This window comes from Sapajus apella, unplaced genomic scaffold (genome assembly GCF_009761245.1).
Source record: "Sapajus apella isolate SASKATOON/1434 unplaced genomic scaffold, GSC_monkey_1.0 scaffold77, whole genome shotgun sequence".
Classification (NCBI taxonomy): domain Eukaryota; kingdom Metazoa; phylum Chordata; class Mammalia; order Primates; family Cebidae; genus Sapajus; species Sapajus apella.
The window spans coordinates 9669126-9690576 of record NW_022437017.1 but is presented as its reverse complement, the minus strand read 5'-3'; the positions used below and the strand labels follow the sequence as shown (position 1 = coordinate 9690576).

At 57.2% G+C, this 21451-nt stretch overlaps 3 protein-coding genes and 1 long non-coding RNA gene across 21 annotated transcripts in view; 1 reads left to right on the top strand and 3 right to left on the bottom strand.

The window, feature by feature from the left end:
- Nucleotides 1–6263, bottom strand: part of MBD3 (methyl-CpG binding domain protein 3) — a 14179-nt gene extending 7916 nt beyond the window's left edge. For 2 of the 4 annotated variants that reach the window (XM_032252393.1, XM_032252394.1), the window contains exon 1: nt 6029–6263. In XM_032252393.1, the coding sequence (XP_032108284.1) occupies nt 6029–6138 (110 nt within the window). In that variant the 5' untranslated portion in view covers nt 6139–6263. Of the gene's footprint in view, nt 1–1366; nt 1494–6028 lie in introns of those variants that run through there. The other 2 variants (XM_032252396.1, XM_032252397.1) reach the window with 2 other exon arrangements.
- A 5457-nt stretch (nt 6264–11720) lies between these two features.
- LOC116532840 (cytochrome b-c1 complex subunit 10) lies at nt 11721–15995 on the bottom strand. The gene is made up of 3 exons (XM_032252399.1): nt 15839–15995; nt 12894–13042; nt 11721–11889 (listed from the first exon to the last, which is right to left on the bottom strand). The coding sequence occupies exons 1-2, from the start codon at nt 15886–15888 to the stop codon at nt 12922–12924; spliced, it is 171 nt and encodes a 56-aa protein (XP_032108290.1). The 5' UTR covers nt 15889–15995; the 3' UTR covers nt 11721–11889; nt 12894–12921.
- A 2000-nt stretch (nt 15996–17995) lies between these two features.
- TCF3 (transcription factor 3) overlaps nt 17996–21451 on the bottom strand; it is a 49331-nt gene continuing 45875 nt past the window's right edge. For 5 of the 15 annotated variants that reach the window (XM_032252382.1, XM_032252384.1, XM_032252385.1 and 2 more), the window contains 2 exons: nt 20295–20440; nt 17996–19966 (listed from right to left, as the gene is read on the bottom strand). In XM_032252382.1, coding sequence (XP_032108273.1) covers nt 20298–20440 — 143 coding nt within the window. In that variant the 3' untranslated portion in view covers nt 17996–19966; nt 20295–20297. Of the gene's footprint in view, nt 19967–20294; nt 20441–20793; nt 21021–21451 lie in introns of those variants that run through there. The other 10 variants (XM_032252386.1, XM_032252392.1, XM_032252389.1 and 7 more) reach the window with 6 other exon arrangements.
- The window catches only part of LOC116532841, a 19428-nt gene continuing 17994 nt past the window's right edge, over nt 20018–21451 (top strand). Inside the window, exon 1 of the long non-coding RNA XR_004260975.1 lies at nt 20018–20102. This is a non-coding gene — a long non-coding RNA (uncharacterized LOC116532841). The remainder of the gene's footprint in view (nt 20103–21451) is intronic.

Sequence of the window (21451 nt, the reverse complement as noted above, 5' to 3'; positions counted from 1 at the left end):
AAAAAAAAAAAAAAAAAAAAAAAAAAAAAAAGTCTGCAACAGCGTAATTCAGAGACAGGAAAGGGATGTGCAGTGCCCGGGGCTGGCGTGAGGATGTGCAGTGGCTGCTGATATGCACGGAGCTTCATTTCTTTCTTTCTGGAGATTGGTTCTCATTGCCGCCCAGGCTGGAATGCAGCGGCTCAATCACAGCTCACTGCAACCCTGAACTCCTGAGCGAGGGCGATCCTTCCACCTTAGCCTCCCAAGTAGCTGGGAGACAGGCACGAGCCACCACGCACAGATTTATACATGCGTGTATATATACACATTTTGAGATGGAGTCTCGCTCTGTTGCCCAGCCTGGAGTGAAGTGGTGTGATCTCGGCTCACTGCAACCTCCGCCTTCAGGTTCAAGTGATTCTCCTGCCTCAGCCTCCTGAGTAGCTGGGATTACAGGTGCCCACCACCATGCCTGGTTAATGTTTTGTATTTTTAGTAGAGACAGGGTTTCACCCCTGGCCAACATGGCCAGGCCGGTTGCCAACTCCTGACCTCAGGTGATCTGTCCGCCTTGGCCTCCTAAAATGCTGGGATTACAAGTGTGAGCCACCATGCCCAGCCTAATTTATATATATATATTTTATAGACATGTCTCACCATGCTGTCCAGGCTGGTCTGGACCTCCTGAGCTCAAGCAAGCCTCCCACCTTGCCTCCCAAAGCGTTGGGAGTACAGGTATGAGCACCAGGCCCTGCCGATTCATTTCTTTTTTTTTTTTTTTCTTTTTTCTATTTTTCTTTTAGAGACAGGGTCTCCTTTTGTTGCCCAGGCTGGAGTGCAGTGTTGTGATCAGAGCACACTGCAGCCATGACCTCCTGGGCTCAATGGATAGTCCTGCCTCAGCCTACTGAGTAGCTGGGACTACAAGGGTGCACCATCATGCCCAGCTCATTTTTATTTATTTTTTTGAGAAGGAGTCTCGCTGTGTGTCGCCCAGGCTGGAGTGCAGTGGCACGATCTTGGCTCCCTGCAACCTCCGCCTCCCAGGTTCAAGCAGTTCTCCTGCCTCAGCCTCCCAAGTAGCTGGGGATACAGGCACCTGCCACAATGCCTGGCTAATTTTTGTTATTTTTAGTAGAGACAGAGTTTCGCCATGTTGGCCAAGACTGGTCTCGAACACCCGACGTCAGGTGATCCACCTGCCTCGGCCTCCCAAGTGTGAGCCATGGTGCCCAGCCATGTCTAGCTAATTTTGACATTTTTTGCAGAGATGGGGGGTCTCGCTATGTTGCCCAGGTTGGTCTCCAACTTCTGATCTCAAGGCCCTCCTGCCTCCCCTCCCAAAGGGATTACAGGTGTGAGCCACTATGCCTGGCTGGTTTACCTCAAGAAAACGATGCAGAAATAATAGCACTTGTACGGTGTTTAGTAGGCCAGGTACATTAAGCACATTCTCAACTCCGTCAAAGGTCACTGAGCGATAATGCATCTGCCTGAGCCTGGTAGATGGCTCTGTTTTGCTGGTTTCCCAGAACCCTCCAGGGCAGGCTCCTCCTGTCCTCCTCTGCCCCTGCCCCAGGCATCTTGGCCCACAGTAGACGCCAGATGCCAGACAACTAAGACAGCTCAGAATCTCTTCCAGCCAGAGGGAAACTCAATTCTGCAGGCACCGCACAGAAGTATGTGGTCACATGCTTGGCTCAACAGCCTCCATCCAGGATCTATGTACAAGGCTAATACACAGATCGCAGGAAGTTGCATTTCTCTCCACCCCAGGCAAATTCCATGGTACACAAGGACACGGTGGGCTCTAGCACGTCCACTCGGACAGGGCACCACCGGGAGGGACAAGGACAAGTGCTTGGGGGTCCGAAACCACTGAGGGCTCCTTCTAGAGAGTTCCTTTTCTAATCACTGTGCGGGCTGGCTGACGTTATTAAACCTGAGGTTTGCCCAGGGCAGTGGAAAGAGACCAAGAAGCCCCAGGCCCTGACTCAGGCCTCACGTAGCCACCAGGAAGGAAGAAGAGACCCCACAAAACACTCCCACCAGTTCTTTGCCTCCAGTCACCGCAAAGAGAGGCTGCTCTGCCTTTTAAGATGGAGGCGAACAAGAGCTGGGGTGGGCATACAAGGCGGTGGTAGGTAAATGGGCCTGGGGTTCTTTCTGGGGTGATGGAAATTCTGTAACTGACCCTGAGGATAGCTGCACATATCTGTAAATACGTGAACATGCTAAAATCCACTGACTTGTGCACTTTAAATGAAGCTATGGTACAGGAACTGTATCTCAATAATATTCTCTCAAAAACAGTAAATGCAGTAGCTCATGCCTGTAATCCCAGCACTTTGGAAGGCTGAGACAGGAGGATTGCTTGAGCTCAAGAGTTCGAGTCTAGCCTGGGCAACAAAGACCCACCTCTAAAAAAATTTTTTTAAATGAGGGTGGGCACAATGGCTCTCACCTGTAATCCCAGCACTTTGGGAGGCCAAGCCCGACAGCTCACCTGAGCTCAGGAGTTTGAGACCAGCCTGGTCGACACAGTGAAACCCCGTTTCTACTAAAAATGCAAACATTAGCTGGACGTGGTGGCGGGGGCCTGTGATCCCAGATACTCGGGGGGCTGAGGCAGGAGAATCCCTTGAACCCAGGAGGCAGAGTCTGCAGTGAGCCAAGATCACGCTACTGCATTCCAGCTTGGGTGACAGAGTAAGACTCCTTCTCTTGGGAGGCCAAGGTGGGTGGATCACTTGAACTCGGGAGTTAAAAATAAAATAAAGGCCGGGCGCGGTGGCTCAAGCCTGTAATCCCAGCACTTTGGGAGGCCGAGGCGGGTGGATCACGAGGTCAAGAGATCGAGACCATCCTGGTCAACACGGTGAAACCCCATCTCTACTAAAAATACAAAAAATTAGCTGGGCATGGTGGCACGTGCCTGTAATCCCAGCTACTCAGGAGGCTGAGGCAGGAGAATTGCCTGAACCCAGGAGGCGGAGGTTGCGGTGAGCCGAGATCGCGCCATTGCACTCCAGCCTGGGTAACAAGAGTGAAACTCCGTCTCAAAAAAAAAAAATAAAAAATAAAATAAAATAAAATTCACATGGGAGAATACACATTTCAGACTCACCAGGAATTACTGGTAATGGTTGCACAGTTTTGTGAATGTACTAAAAACCACTGGTGGCCAGGTGTGGTAGCTCACGCCTGTAATCCCAGCACATTGGGAGGCCGAGGTGAGCTGACCATCTGAGGTCAGGAGTTTGAGACCAGCCTGGCCAACATGGCGTAACCTGATCTCTACTAAAAATACAAAAATTAACCGGACGTGGTGGTGGACACCTGTAACAGCTACCCGACAGGCTGAGACAGGACAATCTCTTGAACCCAGGAGGGAGAGGTTGTAGTGGGCTAAGAGAGCCCCATTCTGCTGCAGTCTGAGCAGAAAGAGTCCAACTCCATCTCAAAACAAGTTACCCACTGAACCGTACATTTTTAAAGAGTAGTTTTCGCCAGGCAGTGGCCCATTCCTGTAATCCCAGCACTTTGGGAGGCCAAGCCAGGTGAATTGCTTGAGTCCAGGAGTTCAAGACCAGTCTAGGCATCACAGTGAAACTCTGTCTCTATAAAAATAAGCCAGGCATGGTGGCACATACTTGTAATTCCAGCTACTTGGGAGACTGAGCTGAGAGGGTCACCTGAGCCTGGGATATGGAGAATGTGGTAAGCCTTGATCACACCACTGCACCCCAGTCTGGGTAAGACCCTGTCTCAAGTAGCTTCTCTGGAATGTGAATTATATCTCAATTTTTAATAAAGATTAGGCAGATCTATTGACACGGAAAGATGTCCCTGACATTCAACAAAAAAAGAACAGCCTTGATAAAACCACACATATAGAAAAAAAGTAGGCACCATGGCCTCAACTCTTCCAGGTCCCCGTACCATTCAGCCTGGGAGCCTGCAGCCTCTGATGAATGCCTGGGTTGAGGCGGCCCCAGACCTGAAGACGGCGGCTCTGGGATGAGCCTGGGTTCATCCTTTTCAGAGAAACCTGAAATCTCTCCAGTCTGTTTACAGGAGAGCTTTTCCCTGCTTTTCTCCACTGCTAACTAGACCCCCATGCTCAGGGACAGGTAGAGTGGGATGAGAGGTGGGGCAATGACAGCCTCCGAACACTCCGCTCAAGCTGGCCTTGTGCCAGCCCCCAAGCTGCAGCCACCTATTAGGGGGTTCCTGCTGCCTGGATGCCTCTCCCTGCTCCATTCAGAGAGGCCCCCTCCCTGACCACCCCAGTCTCACTCAGGCCCCTGTCATCTGCCCTCCCAGATTTCAGCATGTGTCACCACAGATCTCACCACGTGTATCCATGGCTGTAACAGGAGGTGGCTGGTGCCCTGGCTGTCATCTGCAAGCGGGAGGGCCCAGCCTCACTCCTGGCTGAACGGCTGGGATCCAGGCGGTGCCTGGTGCTGTTTTTGACAGAGGACTGCAGAGGCCGACACAGACCTGCTGTGGACTCTACAGCAGCCTCTGGGAGAAGGAAGCCCAGAACCGTGCTTGGAGTTAGCATGCTGGCAGTCCCCGGCCTCCTCAACGATAGAGGACAGAACCGCAAGGCTTCAGGCTTTCTAAAGAGCCAGAGAGACAGCGAAGGGGCTGGGGACCAAAAGGCAATGCACCACTCTGTCCCTAAGAGGCACGGCTTGCAGTCCCACTGTGCCACTGCCTGCAATTACAGGGTTCCAGCTCATCGGGGTACACATTCGGGGACCAAGTTCCGCCTCTCTCTTGCTGTCCTCCCACTTTCCAGGAACCAGCCCGAGCTCCTCCCGCAGGAGGGGTCCCCGTACACTGCTTCCGATCAAACCCATCCCTTCCCTGCTCCTTCCTCATTTTATCTCCCAAAACCAGCACAGTCAAGAACCACAGGGGACCAAAGTGTACAGCAGACAGAGCGGTGGTTCTGCCCACTGTGGTTCCTTGGCTCATGAAAACCACTCGCCCTCACCTGGGCGGTCTCCGGCCCGTGACCCCGAGCTATGGGAAAAATGGGGACCGGCTGCACACCCCCTTTCACCCAGGCGCTGGGCACAGAGCAGGCGTCTGCTTTCCCCTCAGGGAGGGACCTGAAGGCGCCGAGGGGCACTGAACCAAGGGGAGGGCGCAGTGAAAGCTGGCTCAGAATCAAAAGCGTCTTTCTCCAGCCAGCAGGAAAAAAAAAAAAAAAGGGAAGACGAACAGCAGGTGGCCGACTGTCTGGGGCCTGGCTGCAGAGGCCACTAAGTCTTTGTTCCACGGAGGAGGTTCCGTGTGACCTTTCTGAGCGGCACCTTTTTCAATTTGGGGGGGAGGTTTCTGAAAGCCTCGGAACACCCATAACATCCATGCAAAGACCACGGTCAGGTGGGTGGGAAAGTCGAGAGTCTCAGGTCTCCACCCTGAAGGGGCCACGACCCACGCGGAGCAGAGGCCTCAGTAGTCCGGGGGACATCCCTCTTAAAAAAACAAACAAACAAACAAAAAAAAACAACGCTGCTCGGGGACTCAGTCACTCTGAGGCGCTTATTCCCAGGACCGCGGTGAGCCTAGGAACGCGCATTTTCACGCACGCCCTCCCGGATCCCGCCATGAGCCCTGCTCCCCGAAACCCCGGCTGGCCACCCCCTCGGGCTGCACGCCACCCCAGGAGCGCCCCAAGGAGGCCCCCCTGCGTCTCTCGGGAACCGAAGGGACAGCCCAGCCCCCACCCCTGCCTCCCAGCAGTGTCTAGCCGCCGCCAGGCGCCCCTGGCCCAATGGGCACGAACAAAGGCGGCCGCCGCTGCCCGGCAGCCGTCCCCGGACTGCCGAACGCCATGCGGCCCAGCAAGCGGCGCACGCGCACTGGGCCTCCGCGAGCGGGACCGACACGCACGCAGGACGCACGCACAGACGCACGACGCACGCGCGGGGCCCAGGCCGCGGCCCGGGGCAGGGGCGCCGTGGCCGCCGCAGAGGCCGCTGGGAGGCGCCCGTTGGGGCCCTGCGCGGCCGGCGCGCTCATTCACCTATAGTAAAAGACATCCCTGTGGCCGGCCGACAGCCCCGACCTTCTGGGCACTTCTTCCCTCTCCCAGCCCTGCGGGAGCGCCGGGCACTCCCACCTCTTCCGCTCCATCGCGCCCGGCTCCTCGGCCCGCCGCCGGGCCCGCCGCCGCCGCCCGAACCCCCGCTTGCCGCCGCTGCCTCAGCTGCCTCCGCTGCCGCTGCCGCCGCCGCCACTTGCCGCGGCTGTTCCGGCCCGCGGGCCCCCACCCTCCGCCCCCAGCCGGGCGCGCGCCGGCTTTGCCGCCCTCTCGGCCCCCTCCCCGCGCTCGCCAGCCCCCGCTCGGGGGGCCCGCTCCGCCCACCCGCCCGCGCGGGGCCCCGTTCTGCGCAGCTGCGGCGCCAGGCCCCGCCCCTCTCTGGCCGCGCCAATCACCGCGTGGGCAGGACGCCGGGCCTCCGGCGGCGTGCGCGCCTGCGCCCGCGCCTGCGCCCTGGACCCCGCGAGCCGCCCATGCCGCGCAGGGTTGCCCGGTCGCCCTCGTCCGCCTGGGGCGCCTGCGCGGGGAGATGCTTTCGGACTAGTGGGGGTCTTTCCCCTCGGCCTTTCTCCGGCCCAGGTCTTGGGGACCCTAGCCCATTGCCTGGACCTCGACTTCCCCGTCCTCCTGGTCTCCCAGCTTCCGAGCTTTTTACGGGCGTCCAAATCTGAAGGGCTTCCTCCGTGACCACCCCCCCGCACCCCCGTAGCTTTTTTGGTTTTTTGAGACGGAGTCTCACGCTGTCGTCCAGGCTGGAGTGCGGTGGCGCGATCCCGGCTCACTGCAGCCCCCACCTCCCAGGTCCAAGTGATCCTCCTGCCTCAGTCTCCCGAGTAGCTGGGATTACAGGTGTGCACCATCACGCCCAGTTAATTTTTGTGTTTTTAGTACAGACGGGGTTTCACCACGTTGTTGGCCAGGCTGGACTGGAACTCCTCCTGACTTCAGGCAGTCCGCCCGCCTCGGCCTCCCAATGTGCTGGGACCACAGGCGTGAGCCATCGCGCCCCACCCAGTAGCTTTCTGACCCCTCAAAATCCAGGAATCTGAGCCCCCCGCTCCCCCGCATGCACTGGTCTAGTCCCCATCTCTGACCAGGAGCGTTCCAAGACCTTCCTGTGGAATCGCCCACTCCCTGTTAACAGGGTCAGCCAGAGGGATCCTGAAATGGAAGCGGGTGGGCCGCCCCCTTCCAGTCCCTTCACTGACAGCATCGCTCCCAGGGGTAGGACTTGGCCGGCCTGGGACACGTGTTCAAGGACCGAGTCTAGCTGCTGTGTCCCCATGCCTCCAGCTGGAGAAGCTCCCCTGCTTCTAAGGACCCCTTTGTTGACACTGGGTCTACCTAAACAATCTGGGGTTTTCTGCTGCCTGAAGAGCTCATCCCATTTTCACACTCCCTTTAGCTGCAGGTTCCAGGGAATAGGACAGGCACGTTATTATTTATTTTTTGAGACAGAGTCTCACTGTGTCACCCAGGCTGCAGTGCAGTGGGTGAGGTTGCGGTGAGCCGAGATTGCACCATTGCACTCTAGCCTGGGAAACAAGAGCAAAACTCCATCTCAAAAAAAAAAAAAAAAAAAAAAGCTAATTCCAGTGCTGAGGCAGGGTAAGTGCCTCCACCCTAAAGTGAACTGGGAATCTTGTTTCCAAAAGTATGGTGCGGGGGTGGACAAAGGAAAATAAGTGTTGGGGAGGAGGTGGAGAAATTGGAACCTTTGGTGGTACACGCCTGTAATCCCAGCTACTCAGGAGGCTGAGGCAGGAGAATCACTTGAACCTGGGAGGTGGAGGTTACAGTGAGCTGGGATTACACCACTGCACTCCAGCCTGGGTGGCAGAGTGAGACTCCATCTCAAAGAAAAAAAAAAAAAGCAAAGCTCAGTACAGAATTACCATAGGACCTGGTGATTCACCCCTGGGTATGCACCCAAAGGTGTAAAAAGCAGGAAAGCAAATACTTGCACACACACGTGACCACACATTACAAGAGCTGAAGGGTGGAAACAGCCAGTGTCTCCAGATGGAACAAGGGATAACCCCAGCATGGCCCACTACTCTGTGGATTAGCCTTCGGCGTGAACAGGAGGGCCGCTTGGACACAGGCCAGCACCCTGCATGCACCTTGAAGGCGTCACGCTCAGCGAGACTCCAGACACGACAGGCCACACAGTGTGTGATCCCATTTCTACGACATGTCTAAGGCAGGCTGATGCACAGAGACAGGAATCGAATGTGTGGGGGTCAGGGGTGGGGAGGGGCTGGGGGGTGACAGCTGACGGGGATGAGGCCTCCATTTGGGTGATGGAATGTTCGTGAACTAGATAGAGGCGTGCTTACCATTGTGAATGTAATAAAACACTCAATTATATGCTTCAAAATGTTTAATTTTATGCTATGTGAATTTCACCTCAATAACAACAAAAAAATGACCTGGGACATATGAGATGGACACAGGAGCCCATGTAGAAGGGGCTCACGATGGTCAAGCTTAGAAGAACTTGAGCAATGAAATGAACGTTTAGAAATGGTTTATACTTGGCCTGGCGTGGTGGCTCACGCCTGTAATCCCAGCACTTTGGGAGGCCAAGGCAGGTGGATCACGAGGTCAAGAGACGGAGACCATCCTGGCCAACACGGCGAAACCCCGTCTGTATAAAAATAGAAAAAAATTAGCCGGGCATGGTGGCATGCGGCCATGGTCCCAGCTATTCGGGAGGCTGAGGCGGAAGAATCGCTTGAACCCAGGAGGCGGACGTTGCAGTGAGCCAAGATTGCGCCACTGCACTCCAGCCTGGTGACAGAGCAAGACTCCCGTCTCAAAAAAAAAAAAAAAAAAAAAGTTTTATACTTGGTAGAATAAGGGTCCTCGAATAAATGGCTAATGGGGCTGAGACCGCTCCTCTTCACAGCAGAGTCCAGTGACTGAATCACAGGACCCCATCAGTCAGGTTGGCTCCTGCGGCCTCCTGGGCTGTCGAGGGCTTTGGTACCATCATGCTGAAGTCACTGCCTTCCCTTCCGGGACTTAAAGGCCAGGACAGGAGGTTCAGAAGTAGGCAGGGAAGCCTCATTGCTACTGGGGTCTGGTCACCTACAGATTCAGGGTTCAAGTCATATTATTATTTTTTTTTGAGATGGAGTCTCACTCTGTCACCAGGCTGGAGTGCAACAGCATGATCTCGGCTCACCGAAACCTCCGCCTCCCGGGTTCAAGCAATTCTCCTGCCTCTGCCCTCCGAGTAGCTGGGACTACAGGCGTGTGTCACCACGCCCAGCTAATATTTGTGTTTTTAGTAGAGACGTGTTGGCCATGATGGTCTCGATCTCTTGACCTCGTGATCCGCCCGCCTCAGCCTCCCAAACTGCTGGGATTATAGGCGTGAGGCACTGTGCCCAGACCAGTTTCTTTTTTGAGACAGGGTCTCACTCTGCCACCCAGGCTGGAGGGCAGTGGTGCAATCATGGCTCACTGCAGCCTGTAACTTCTGGGCTCAAGCAATTCTCTCTCTTTGGCCTCCCAAAGTGCTGGGATTACAGGTGTGGGCCACTACACCTACCCTGGGGTCAGTTTTTTTTTTTTTTTTTAATCTTTATCTAATTTTTTGAGAGTCTGCCTCTGTTGCTCAGGCTGGAGTGCAGTCGTACCTGAGTCACTGTGCCCAGCGCCCTGGCCAATGTGTTTTTAAAAATCAGAACAAAATTGTGCCAGGCACTGGGGCTCCTGCCTGTAATCCTAGCACTTTGGGAGGCCAAAGCGGGTGGATCACCTGAGGTCAGTTCAAGACCAGTCTGGCCAACATGGCAAAACCCCATCTATACTAAAAATACAAAAGTTAGCCAGGCGTGGTGGCGCGTGTCTGTAGTCCCAGCTACTCGGGAGGCTGAAGCAGGAGAATGGCTTGAACCCTAGAGGTAGAGGTTGCAGTGAGCCGAGATCGCACCGCTGCACTCCAGCCTGGGCAACAGAGTGAGACCCCAGCTCCAAAAATAAATAAATGAATTTCTGTTGTTCGAGCCATGCAAAATCTGTGGTATTTTGCTACGGGAACCGTAGGAAACTAATGATAGCTATTTCCGTAAACACACTTATGTGTGCAGAGTGTGTGTCTAGGAGGACTTTTAAGAGGTTGGCAAGAGCTGGAAAGAACTGGCAGCTGCAGGGGACTGTGACTTTGCCCATATACTCTTTTTGTACCTGTTCATTTTTATTTTCCTTTTTTTTTTTTTAAAGACAGGGTTTCACCATGTTGGCCAGGATGGTCTCGATCTCTTGACCTCATGATCCACCTGCCTCGGCCTCCCAAAGTGCTGGGATTACAGGCGTGAGCCACCACGCCCAGCCTGTTCATTTTTGTACCCCAGTGTGATAGTTTGAAATGTCTGATTCCAGGCCGGGCGCAGTGGCTCACGCCTGTGATCCCAGCACTTTGGGAGGCCGAGGCAGGTGGATCATGAGGTCAAGAGATCGAGACCATCCTGGCCAACATGGTGAAACCCCGTCTCTACTAAAAATACAAAAAATCAGCTGGGCATGGTGGCGCGTGCCTGTAATCCCAGCTACTCAGGAGGCTGAGGCAGGAGAATTGCCTGAACCCAGGAGGCGGAGGTTGCGGTGAGCTGAGATCGCGCCATTGCACTCCAGCCTGCGGAACAAGAGCGAAACTCCATCTCAAAAAAAAAAAAAAAAAAGAAATGTCTGATTCCAATATTCTCCCCCTCAAAGCACAAAACCTAATTCCCCTCCCTTCGCACGTGGGCTGGACCTAGGCTTGCTTCTGATGAACAGAGTGTGACGGAAATGATGACGTGAGACTTCTGAGGGTGGGTTGTAAGAGCACTGTGGCTTTCTCCTTGCTCTCCCTGGGTTCCCTTGCTCTGAGGAAGGCAGAGGCCATGTTGTGAGGATGCTCAATCAGCTCTGTGTAGGGTTCCCCACAGGAAGGAACTGCACTGTCACTGACAGCCACGTGAGGGCACCGGCTTGGAAGTGGCTCCTCCAGCCCTGGCTAAGCCTTCCTCAGATGAGGCAGCCCTGTCTGATGTCTTAGCTGCAACCTCACGAGAGACTCTGGGCCACGACCACCCAGACACATCACTCCCAAATCCTTGACTGACACAAACTGGGAGACAGCGAATGTTCATTGCTTTTTTTTTTCTTTTGAGAGGGAGTCTCGCTCTTGTCACCCAGGCTGGAGTGCAGCAGCACGATCTTCGCTCACCCCGACCTCCGCCTCCCGGGTTCAAGTGATTCTCCAGCCTCAGCCTCCTGAGTAGCCGGGATTACAGGTGCCCACCACCATGCCCGGCTACTTTGTTGTATTTCAGTAGAGACAGGGTTTCACTATGTTGGTCAGGCTGGTCTCCAACTCCCGACCTCAGGTGATCCACCTGCCGTGGCCTCCCGCAGTGCTGGATGACAGGTGAGCCGCTGCGCCCAGCCGTTTAAGTCGCTACACTGTGGGGTAACTTGTTAAGGCGGCACTGGAGAAACACACTGCAGATACTACTGATGAAACATTTTAAATAATTCAGCGGGTTCTGCCAGCCGTTGGAAAACTCTCCTAGATCTGTAACATTTTGGAGCTGAAAGGACCCCTGGGTCACCTGAGCCACCCCAGCTATGGTCACAGTAACCAAGCCACCAGCAAGATCAACATCTGGGCAGGCATGGAGCAGGTTTCAGTGAGGTTTAATACAACGTGCATTGAAACATCCAAGCTGTTTTCAGAAGCAGAAGAAGTCCGAAGTGGAGCTGTGGATTTCCTCCTGTCCATCCTGAGGACGTGCACTGCTCCAGACGCAGCAGGCGCCGAGGTGGGATGGGCTGGCGCCACCAGGCACCTGAGGGAGAGGGGATGAGGCAGGGTGAGTAGAAATGTCCTTTCCAGGCTGGGCGCGGTGGCTCACGCCTGTAATCCCAGCACTTTGGGAGGCTGAGGAGGGCGGATCACAAGATCAGGAGTTTGAGACCATCCTGGCCAATGTGTTGAAACCCTGTTTCTACTAAAAATGCAAAAAATTAGCCAGGCACGGTGGTGCGCACCTGTAGTCCTAGCTGCTCGGGAGTCTGAGGCAAGAGAATGGCTTGAACCTGGGAGGCGGAGGTTGCAGTGAGTCGAGATGGCGCCATTGCACTCCAGCCTAGGTGACAGAGCAAAAAAAAAAAAGAAAAAAAAGTAATGTCTCTTGCATATGAAGCTGGCCCAGGATGGAGGCCTGGCAGGGACACTGACGAGACCCAGGCCCCAGGCTCCACACAGTCGGGAGGGAGACGGACTGGAGCAGCGGTCTGATGCCCAGGTGGCATGGCCTTGGGCCTCAGGCCAGCATCTGGAAAACGGGGTGTAAGAGCAGGGCCGTGCAGGACTGTCACATGGGTAGCGGACAGACACCTCAAGCACGGTGGTTCAGAGGGTAGTTGGCACGCCGGAGAAACACATGGATGCTTCCAGGGCCTCACAGGTGCTGGTGAAAGCTCCCCGGGGGACAGCCTCCCCTGACCTGCCTGTATATGGGGCCCCTCACCCAGTTCAGGCTGGGGTGCAGGCTGACATGGGAGCATGGGTCTGCCTGGGAGATGAGCAGAGGGTGTCCAGACAGAGGGCGGGGCCCATGCCCCAACCACACAACCAAGGCTGCGGGGCAGCCAGCTCTAGCCTGTGGCGGGAGGTGCCGGAATGGGCACCCAGGGTCCCGCTCTCAGGCAGGCCTCTCCAGGGTGAACAGAAACCTGCCGCCCTGGCTCTGGGAGCCTGGAGAGCCACTGTTCCACCACCATCCCGCAGTCCAGCAATCCACCCACCCACGGCGGCCAGGGAGGACGGCCGCAGCCTGCTGAGACTTACCGGACGGGTCTGCGAAGGGTCGGCGGAATCAATCATCCTTTTTAAACTTGCCCTTGATGTAAGGAACTCGCTCCAGGATCAGCCGCCAGTCGGTGACCCACACCAGCCCCACGATGCCAACAGCACCCCACGTGTAGGCCGTGGGCCACCTGCAAGAGGAGAGGTGATGGTCAGGCCTGCTCCAGACGCTGTCTCCAAGAGCGGCTCCTGCCCCACACCTGGGCCCCGGCACTGAGCTGCGAAGCTGGGGCGCCGGCCTGGTGTCCGTGCTGCAGCACAGGCCTCGCCCACACTGCTGGCCCTCAGTAAGCCAGGCTCCTGCCAGGCCAGGAATTGCTCGAGGGGCCGCGGGAGGGAGCGCTGTTGTGGGGAGGCTGGCCCTGGGGAACGTGTAGGTATTTGTCAGTTTGCAGCCACCACGATGGTGGGTCCAGTCCGAGTGTCATCACGGTCTGCTGCAGTCTGCAGGAACTCACCCTTCCCTGCCCCAGCTGCAGGACTCCGGGACGTGCCAGGATCGGAGTCCCCATTTCCCAGGTGAGGACTCCAAACAACAGAGGGGGCGAGGCCCTCACCTGAGGCCACACAGCTGCTGAGGCTCAAGGCCTCTGGTTCCAAGCCCACGCCCTCGCCCACCGTGGCAGGCACCATGAGCGTTCCCTGTGGTGCCTGGGCCCAGCAATCCCTCCCGCAAGCGTTCACACCCTTCTACGGACTCAGGCCTGGGCATCCATCGCGCAGCGGCACAGGCCCTGGGGCCGCACTTCCAAAGTCAGGCGAGAAAAGACACTCCAAGCACTTGGGCTCACGCCTGTAATCCCAGCACTTTGGGAGGCCGAGGCGGGCACATGACTTGAGGTCAGGAGTTCAAGACCAGCCTGACCAACATGGCGAAACCCCATCTCTACTAAAAATAGAAAAATTAGCCCCGCGTGCTGGCAGGCACCTGTAATCCCAGCTACTCGGGAGGCTGAGGCAGGAGAATCACTTGGAGTTGGAGGCGGAGGTTGCAGTGAGTGGAGATCGCCTGCTGGCGGCACACACAGCTGCTTCTGGAGCCTGGCTCGGAGGCAGACACCACCAACAGGGCAGGAATCTTTGCACCTGTGTCTTGATGGCATTCTGGGTTTTTGTTTTTTTTTTTTTTGAGAAGGAGACTTGCTCTGTCGCCCAGGCTGGACTGCAGTGGCGCTATCTCGGCTCACTGCAACCTCCGCCTCCCAGCTTCAAGTGATTCTCCTGCCTCAGCCTCTGGAGTAGCTGGGATTACAGGCACACACCACCACGCCTGGCTAATTTTGTATTTTTAGTAGAGATGGGATTTCACCATGCTGGTCAGGCTGGTCTCAAACTCCTGACTTCAGGTGATCCACCCACCTCAGCCTTCCAAAGTGCTGGGATTACGGGAGTGAGTGACCGCACCTGGCCCGTTTTTTTTCTCTTTTTTTTGAGACGGGGCCTAGCTCTGTCACCCAGGCTGGAGGGCAATGCAGTCACCATTCACTGCAGCCTTCACCTGCCGGGCTCAAGGGCCCCTCGCACCTCAACCTCCAGAACAGCTTTATTTTTTTATTTTTCTGAGACGGAGTCTCACTCTGTCACCCAGACGACAGTGCAGCAGCATGATCTCTGCTCACTGCAACCTCCATCCCCCAGGTTCAAGAGATTCTCCTGCCTCAGCCTCCCAGGTAGCTGGGATTAGAGGCGCCTGTCACCATGCTTCACACATTTTTGTGTTTTCAGTAGTGACCGGCTTTCACCGTGTTGGCCAGGATGCTCTGGAACTCCTGACCCCAGGTGATCCACCTACCTCAGCCTCCCAAAGTACTGAGATTACAGGCGCCAGTCACCTCGCTTGGTTGTAGCTTTAATTTTTTTGTAGAGATACGGTCAGGCTGGTCTCAAACTCCAAGGTTCAAGCGACCCTCCCACCTTAGCCTCCCCAGTAGCTGGGAGTACAGGCAGGCACCAACGTGTCCCGATAGGTTTTTAATGTTTTGTAAAGATGGGCTCATTGTGTTGTCCAAGCTGGTCTCCAACTCCCAGGCTCAAATCATCCTCCAGCCCAGGCCTCCCAAATCGCTGGGATCACAGGGGGGAGCCACCGCGCCCGGGTAAGGCCTTGCTGCTATTTTTATTCTTTTTTTCTTTTGGAGACTGAGTTTTGCTCTGTCACCCAGGCTGGAGTGCAATGGAGCAACCTCAGCTCACTGCAGCCTCCGCCGCCTGGGTTCCAGTGATTCTCCCGCCTCAGCTTCCGGAGTAGCTGGGATTACAGGCACCCGCCAGCACGCCTGGCTAATTTTTGCAATTTAAGTAAAGACCCATGTTGGCCAGGCTGGTCTTGAACTCCTGACCTCAGGTGATCTGCCCGCCTTAGCCTCTCCAAGCGCTGGGATAAAAGGTGGGAGCCACCGCACCTGGCCAGGTCTTGCTTCTTGGCACCCCACGTGGAAACACCAGACAACCCTACAGAGGCCACCCCCAGCCTGGCTCCCATGGGGGTCACCCCCATGCCGTCCCGCCGCCCAGGTGGGATCAGGCGCAGCTGCAGCTCTCACTACTTGCTAAAAAATCATAATAACCAAAATAATGGCAAAGGTCGAAAATGTCGTGGGTGCTGGGCTGGGGTTCGGGCCTCAGTGCCTTCTGAGGTGCTGGGGGTCTCGGTCCAGGGGGTCACCACTCGGATCCCCCGGTAGGGATGGGGAAACTGAGGCTCAGAGCTGCCTAGTCGCGGAGCCGAGCATGCTGGGGTTTTGCCTTGGGTCCGCCACGTCCCGTTCGCGCCCGGACGCTATGCTCCGCCTCTCGGCCTCAGTTTCCCCCTCTGTCAGCGGGCACAATAGGGGAACCTGGGCCCGGCCCCCAAGAACGGGCACAACAGCGGCGCGAGGCTGGGCCGGGGCGGGAACGCGGGTGGGGCGGTGGGGCTGCGTCCTCACCAGTTCTTGACCAGCTCCCGGTAGCGCGGGCCCAGGAACCGGGTCAACATCGCGGCGGAGTAGCACCCTCAGGGTGACCCTGTCCGGCCGACCCGGGCACGGTGCGCAGGCGCGGCCGCGGTGCGCAGGCGCGCTGGAACAACAACAACAAAAAAAACCCGCCCTGCACGCTCAAACCCGGAAGCCACTTACAGTAACTTCCGGCGAGGGGTGCACGACCACAGCGCGGTGGCCCCTCCCCAAGTGGGCGGGGTTAGGGCGGGAGGTTTGACCACGTGCTCTGGTGGCCGATTGTGTTTCTGGGCTCCCGGGGTCAGGGTGGCCCCCCAGCCGCGGGGCTGCGGGTCAGTGACTTTGTGCCCCTAGTATGTGCTAGAACGTTATTTACAATGAAGGAAACTGAGGTTCAACGGGGATGGGTGTTGCCCAGAGTCACACAGAGGGGAAGGGCTGGGATTGGAGCCCACTTTTGGAGGCGTCAGGCGTCCCTGCCTCGCTGTAGGACTTCGGCCGAGCGGCAGTGCTTCCCTGAGCCTCAGTGTGGGCATCCTGGGGTGCCCGCTGCTTGGAAGCCTAGTCGGAAATCTCTTTTCAGGGTGATTCCTCATTCTGGCAGCAGAGGGAAGCCTGGCTCCTCGCACGGTCAACGTCCTGGATGCTCTTAGCTGATGGCAGGCAAGTCCTTCTGGTTCCTGCTTTCCACTGCACCAGGCTTGCTTGGGATCGTTTTCTCCAGTCCGGACCTCCCCTGCTGTCCCACAGCCCGGCGCAGCATCAGAAATGCTCACTCAGCTCCCAGCCTCCCGCCTGCACACCAGGCCAGTGTGGGCAGAAGGAAGAGGGGCACATTCCCAGACACCGCCATTGCACTTTTGCACCTTTTCCACCATTTTCAAGAGCTGCCTCCCTCAGGAAGCCCTCCTGGACTGCCCGACCCCCAGGCACCTTGACAGCATGAACGGAAAGGCCAGTAGCCTAGAGAGGGGAGTGGGCGTGATTTGTCTCTCGGGCTCCAGCGTGCCCTGCAGGCCTGGTGATAAGGAATGGACACCATGAGTTCGTGTGCTCAGCCTGCCCTGTCCTCTTGGGGCCAGCCCACCTCAGCGACCGAAAGTGCTGGGATTACAGACGTGAGCCACCCGGCTTGGCCTGGATGCGTATTTCAAAACTTTATTTCCAGCACGAATATAGAAATTTAGAGGTGAGCTGGTTGCTGTGAGTGGCGGACAGGGGTCCCTCAGCACCTTCCACCAACTCTTGGCCACTCTCTTCCTCTTAAATAGACATGGGGTTTCACTATGTTGTCCAGGCTGGACTGGAACTCCTGGTCTCAGGCGATCCTCCCACCTCACCCCACTGAAGTGCTGGGATGACAGGCGTGAGCCACTGCGCCTTCTCCTCCCTAAGGCACTTGTGCACCAAAGCACTCTCTCCTGGGCCCACCCGCCTCAAGTGCCCAGGAAGGCCTCCTTCCCCCCTACCCTGTAGAGGAGTGGGACAGTCCAGCTGTGTCCTTGCACACAGACGGAGCAGGGAAGCCCCTGGCACAACAGCAGATGCCAGCGTGCACTTTAGGATGAGCAGCACCCCTGCAGCTCCTGCCACACCTCTTCCCCCAAGAGAGCCTTGTCCATGGGTTCTGCGGGTGTCCGGTGTGGAGGAAGTCACAGACGCCCCGCTTGGCAGTGTGGAGTCGATGCTGCTAGCAACAGGGAGTCATAGAAGGTTCCAGAGAAGCAGTGACGGGCTCAGACTTCTGCCGACTCGAGCGCATTAAGGGGCAGTGAAGTAGGTTCCAGCAGGCTGGGGCAACATGGGGACATCAGGAGCCCCCGGGGCTGGGAGGACCGCAGGTCCTGGACCGTTCCCACGCTCCCCACTGCTGCCCCCAGGAAGCCGCTTTTCCCCGGGAGTCAAGCCTGCTTCCCGGTGGCCTGGGTACAGATGCAGGTTAGCTGCTGCCCTGGAAGCCGTGTTCCGGGATTTCAAGCCAGCAGTCCCCGTGAGGAAGCCCTGTGCGCGGGGTGCACCAGAGTCCTGGCTGCACTCGCTGAGGGTGATGTCAGGGGCAAGAATTCCGGGCAAGACTTCTGACCTGCCTGCCCCCCACTTTCCTTCCTAAGCATGCGACACCAGAAAGGATCGGGGTGGCCGAGCGTCGTTATAAAACATCACGTTTATTGCTACAATGCTGTTATGTACAGGACAGGTCTCTGGATCCACTTCAAAGGGGATCGTTTAAAAGTCCCAATAATCCAGCCAGCTGTGTAGACATGTATAAAATTATTTTCTTTAAAAAAAACATTATTTTTTGAAAACCATCTTGAGGCACTCAGACCACACACCCCCCCCCCGCCCCGTTAACTGTGGTTTCCCCCATGAACTGCTGCTTTTCTTCCTCCTCGTGCTGGGTGAATCTCATTTAAATTCTATGCAGCACACAGTTCCAGAGGCTACGGGGCGCTGCCCACCCAGACCTGGGGGCAGGGACCAGAGGCAAAACAAGAGTGGGAAAGAGGCAGGTTCCCTAAAAGACCCCGTCCCCAGGGCTGGGGACGCCACGGAGGAAGGAGACGCTGCTGGACAGCCCCTCCCCTCCACCCGGCCTAGGCTGGGCCAGATCCTGGGCCTTGGGGTTCCCCTTGAATCTGCCATGGGGCCCAGGCTCCCCAGCCAGTCTGGGGAGGGGAGGCAGGCAGCCCAGGGTTTCTTGGGGATGGTGGTGGGAGTCTCGGGGTGGCACTTGGGGAGATGTCCGAACTGCTGCTAGGGTGGGTAGTCAGCCTGGGATCCACAAGGCCTCAACGTGGGGAGGGGAAGGGCAGGCTGGGCCCATGCGTGGTGCCAGTGACCGTCCCTGTGGTCTGTGTGGAGCTGGAGGAGATCCCAGGGCAGTCTGCTGGGAAGAGCTGGTTACCCTCATGGCAAGAGGCCAGCAGAGGGGACTGGAGAGAGGCCTGGGTGCTGGGACATGGGGCCCAGGACACAGATGGGCCGCCCGGCTGGTTCTGTGGCAGTCAGACACACAGCCCAGGGCCTTCGTGGGGCTCAGGGACCAGCACTGTCTCCCGCTCCAGCCGCTCCTGCCCTTGGGTCCCACAGTGGGAGGGTAGCAGGGGTGGCCCCGGCCCAGGGATGCTTCCCAGCGTTGGGGATGCCACCAGGATGCATCCTGTCCATGCCACAATGGCCCTCCGCTGTGACAGGGACATGCTGGGGTAGGGGTGTCCTGTGCTGGCCCAAACCTGCATCCCCTCAGCCAAAGTCCGGAGCATGGGCTTGGGTCTTTGTGGCAAAGGAGCGGAGGACGGGGTGGTCTGGGAGGCCCCAGCACCGGGCTCCAGGGTGTCGCCCTGTGCCAGGGGTCGCTGGTCTCAACAAAATGCCCCATTTCAGAGAGGTGTGCAGGTTCCAAGGGAGAGCAGCTTATGGGGGCCTGGGGAGGACGTTGCTTAGGGCAGCCCCGGGGGTCGGAGCTGCTTGGCAGTCACCTGGGAGGGTCAGAGCCACCTTGCCGACGTTCCTTCCCCTAGGCCCAGATCTGCCCCTTCCTGAGGGGAGAGGGTGGGGCAGGGCAGCCCCAAGAAGCCTTCACTGGGGAATGCCCAGGCGTCCCAGAGGGGAACCTCCAACGTGAAGCAGGCAGAAGCCCGGCCGCCTGCCCCACTCCGTCTGCTTGTGCTGCCTTCAGGGGCAGGGGCTGGGGGGCTCAGGGTGTCACGGGGTCTTCTTAATACAACGTTTAATCATCGGGTTGACCAGGAAATGCAATGCTCAGTCTAGTAACAGCAGCAGAAGTAGCGAGACACGGAACTTTTATACAAAAAAAGTGTTGCTTACAAAACATATGCAAAAAAAAGCTTAAAAAAAACCAGAGACCAAACGCAGCATCCTTGCTCATTTTCATCTCTATTAAGAAAAAAAAAATCTTGTAACTAATGTTTTTATTTTCCTTAAAAAAAATAGTACGCGTAGGCACAATTTGCTGGTGGCTTCTGAAGAGTAAGCCAGGTTTCCACAGCATCTCCCTCAAGTGATATGTTTCCGTTTCTCCACATTTCATAGTTAAGGCATTTTTTCTTTTCTGACAAAGTGTATGTCTTGTTGCTTGCTTTCAGGTTTTGTTTACAGCAAAAAAACAAAAAAAAATGTTCCCGTCAGCCCAGGCAACGGGTCAAGACGCAGTTTCAGGATCCCTGGGGCAGATGACGGGGTGACATGGTGGCTGAGATTTGGGGGCAGGGGGATTGAAGCCAGTGAGGGGGTCCCAGGAACTCCCGGACCTGGCGTCGCCTTGGTCACCCCCTTCACTCCGAAACTCATCAGGTCAGCGCCGGCTCGATGCTGACAAAAGGCATGTGAGGTGTGGATGTGGATGAGCCCCGGGGCCTCGGGTGGCTGTCCTGGGCCCGGCGCATGGGGCCGAGGGTGGGTGGCTTGTCCCACGGAGGCGTACCTTTCACATGTGCCCGGTGGGGTTGTGGGTCTCACTCAGGCCTGGGTGGGCCGTGGAAAGCACCATCTGGGGGTCTCCGACCACACCCGACACCTTCTCCTCTTCTCGCCGTTTCAAACAGGCAGCTTTGGGGTTCAGGTTCCGCTCTGGGGATAGGGGGAGAGCTCTGTGGGAGAGGGTCCCTGGGAGGAGGAGTGGTGGGGAGAGTGGGGTACAGGTTGTCGGGGGGGTGGGGGTGGGTGCCGGGCCCGTCACGCATGGCCACCTGTATCTCCAGCTCTCACCTCCTTCCTTGAGAAGGCTGAGGGGGTGGGGTGGGGGGGTTGTAAAGAAGAGACTGGGTATCAGAGAGTGTCCAGGGAAGGTCACAGGGTCTGAGGCCAGCCACGGAGAGAGAGACGTGGAGAGTGCAGGGCCAGCGAGCACAGGAGGACCCCAGCATCTGCACCAGGGTGAGGGAAGGGGAGGGTGCCGGGGCCGCCCTGGCCGGGGAGCCTACCTCGCACCTGCTGCTCCAGCCCCAGGATGACCTGCACGGCCTGCTGCAGGATGAGCAGCTTGGTCTGCGCTTTGTCCGACTTGAGGTGCATCTGGCACATGCGCCCCAGCTCCCGGAAGGCCTCGTTAATATCCCGCACGCGCACCCGCTCCCGCGCGTTATTGGCCATACGCCTCTCCCGGTCCCTCAGGTCTTTCTCCTCCAGGGACAGCACCTCCTCCGTACTGCTGGGTCACAGCACCGAGGCCTCTGTTAGTGATGCGCCGGGGCTGGGCGGGAGGGTGGGGCTGGGTGGCGGAGAGGGTATCCAGCTACTTGTGTTTGTGTGGTGTTGGGTGCAGCAGTGCGGGTACCTGGCTGGTGCTGGTGTGGGCAGCAGTGCGGATGCATGGACGGTGCCGGTGTGGGCAGCAGTGCGGGTACACAGACGGTGCCGGTCTGGGCAGTAATTTGGGTACACGGCTGGTGTAGGTGTGGGCAGCAGTGCGGGTACACAGACGGTGCCGGTGTGGGAGTAATTTGGGTGCACGGACGGTGCCGGTGTGGGCAGTAATTTGGGAGCACAGACGGTGCCGGCGTGGGCAGTAATTTGGGAGCACGGACGGTGCCGGTGTGGGCAGTAATTTGGGTGCACGGACGGTGCCGGTGTGGGCAGTAA

Bases quoted from the DNA above. Each gene is read 5' to 3' on its own strand.
- LOC116532840 (XM_032252399.1), bottom strand. From the start codon at position 15,888: ATGTTGACCCGGTTCCTGGGCCCGCGCTACCGGGAGCTGGTCAAGAAC. The intron at 13,043-15,838 runs GTGAGGACGCAG...CTCCTCTTGCAG, and splicing joins CGGGAGCTGGTCAAGAACTG to GTGGCCCACGGCCTACACGT.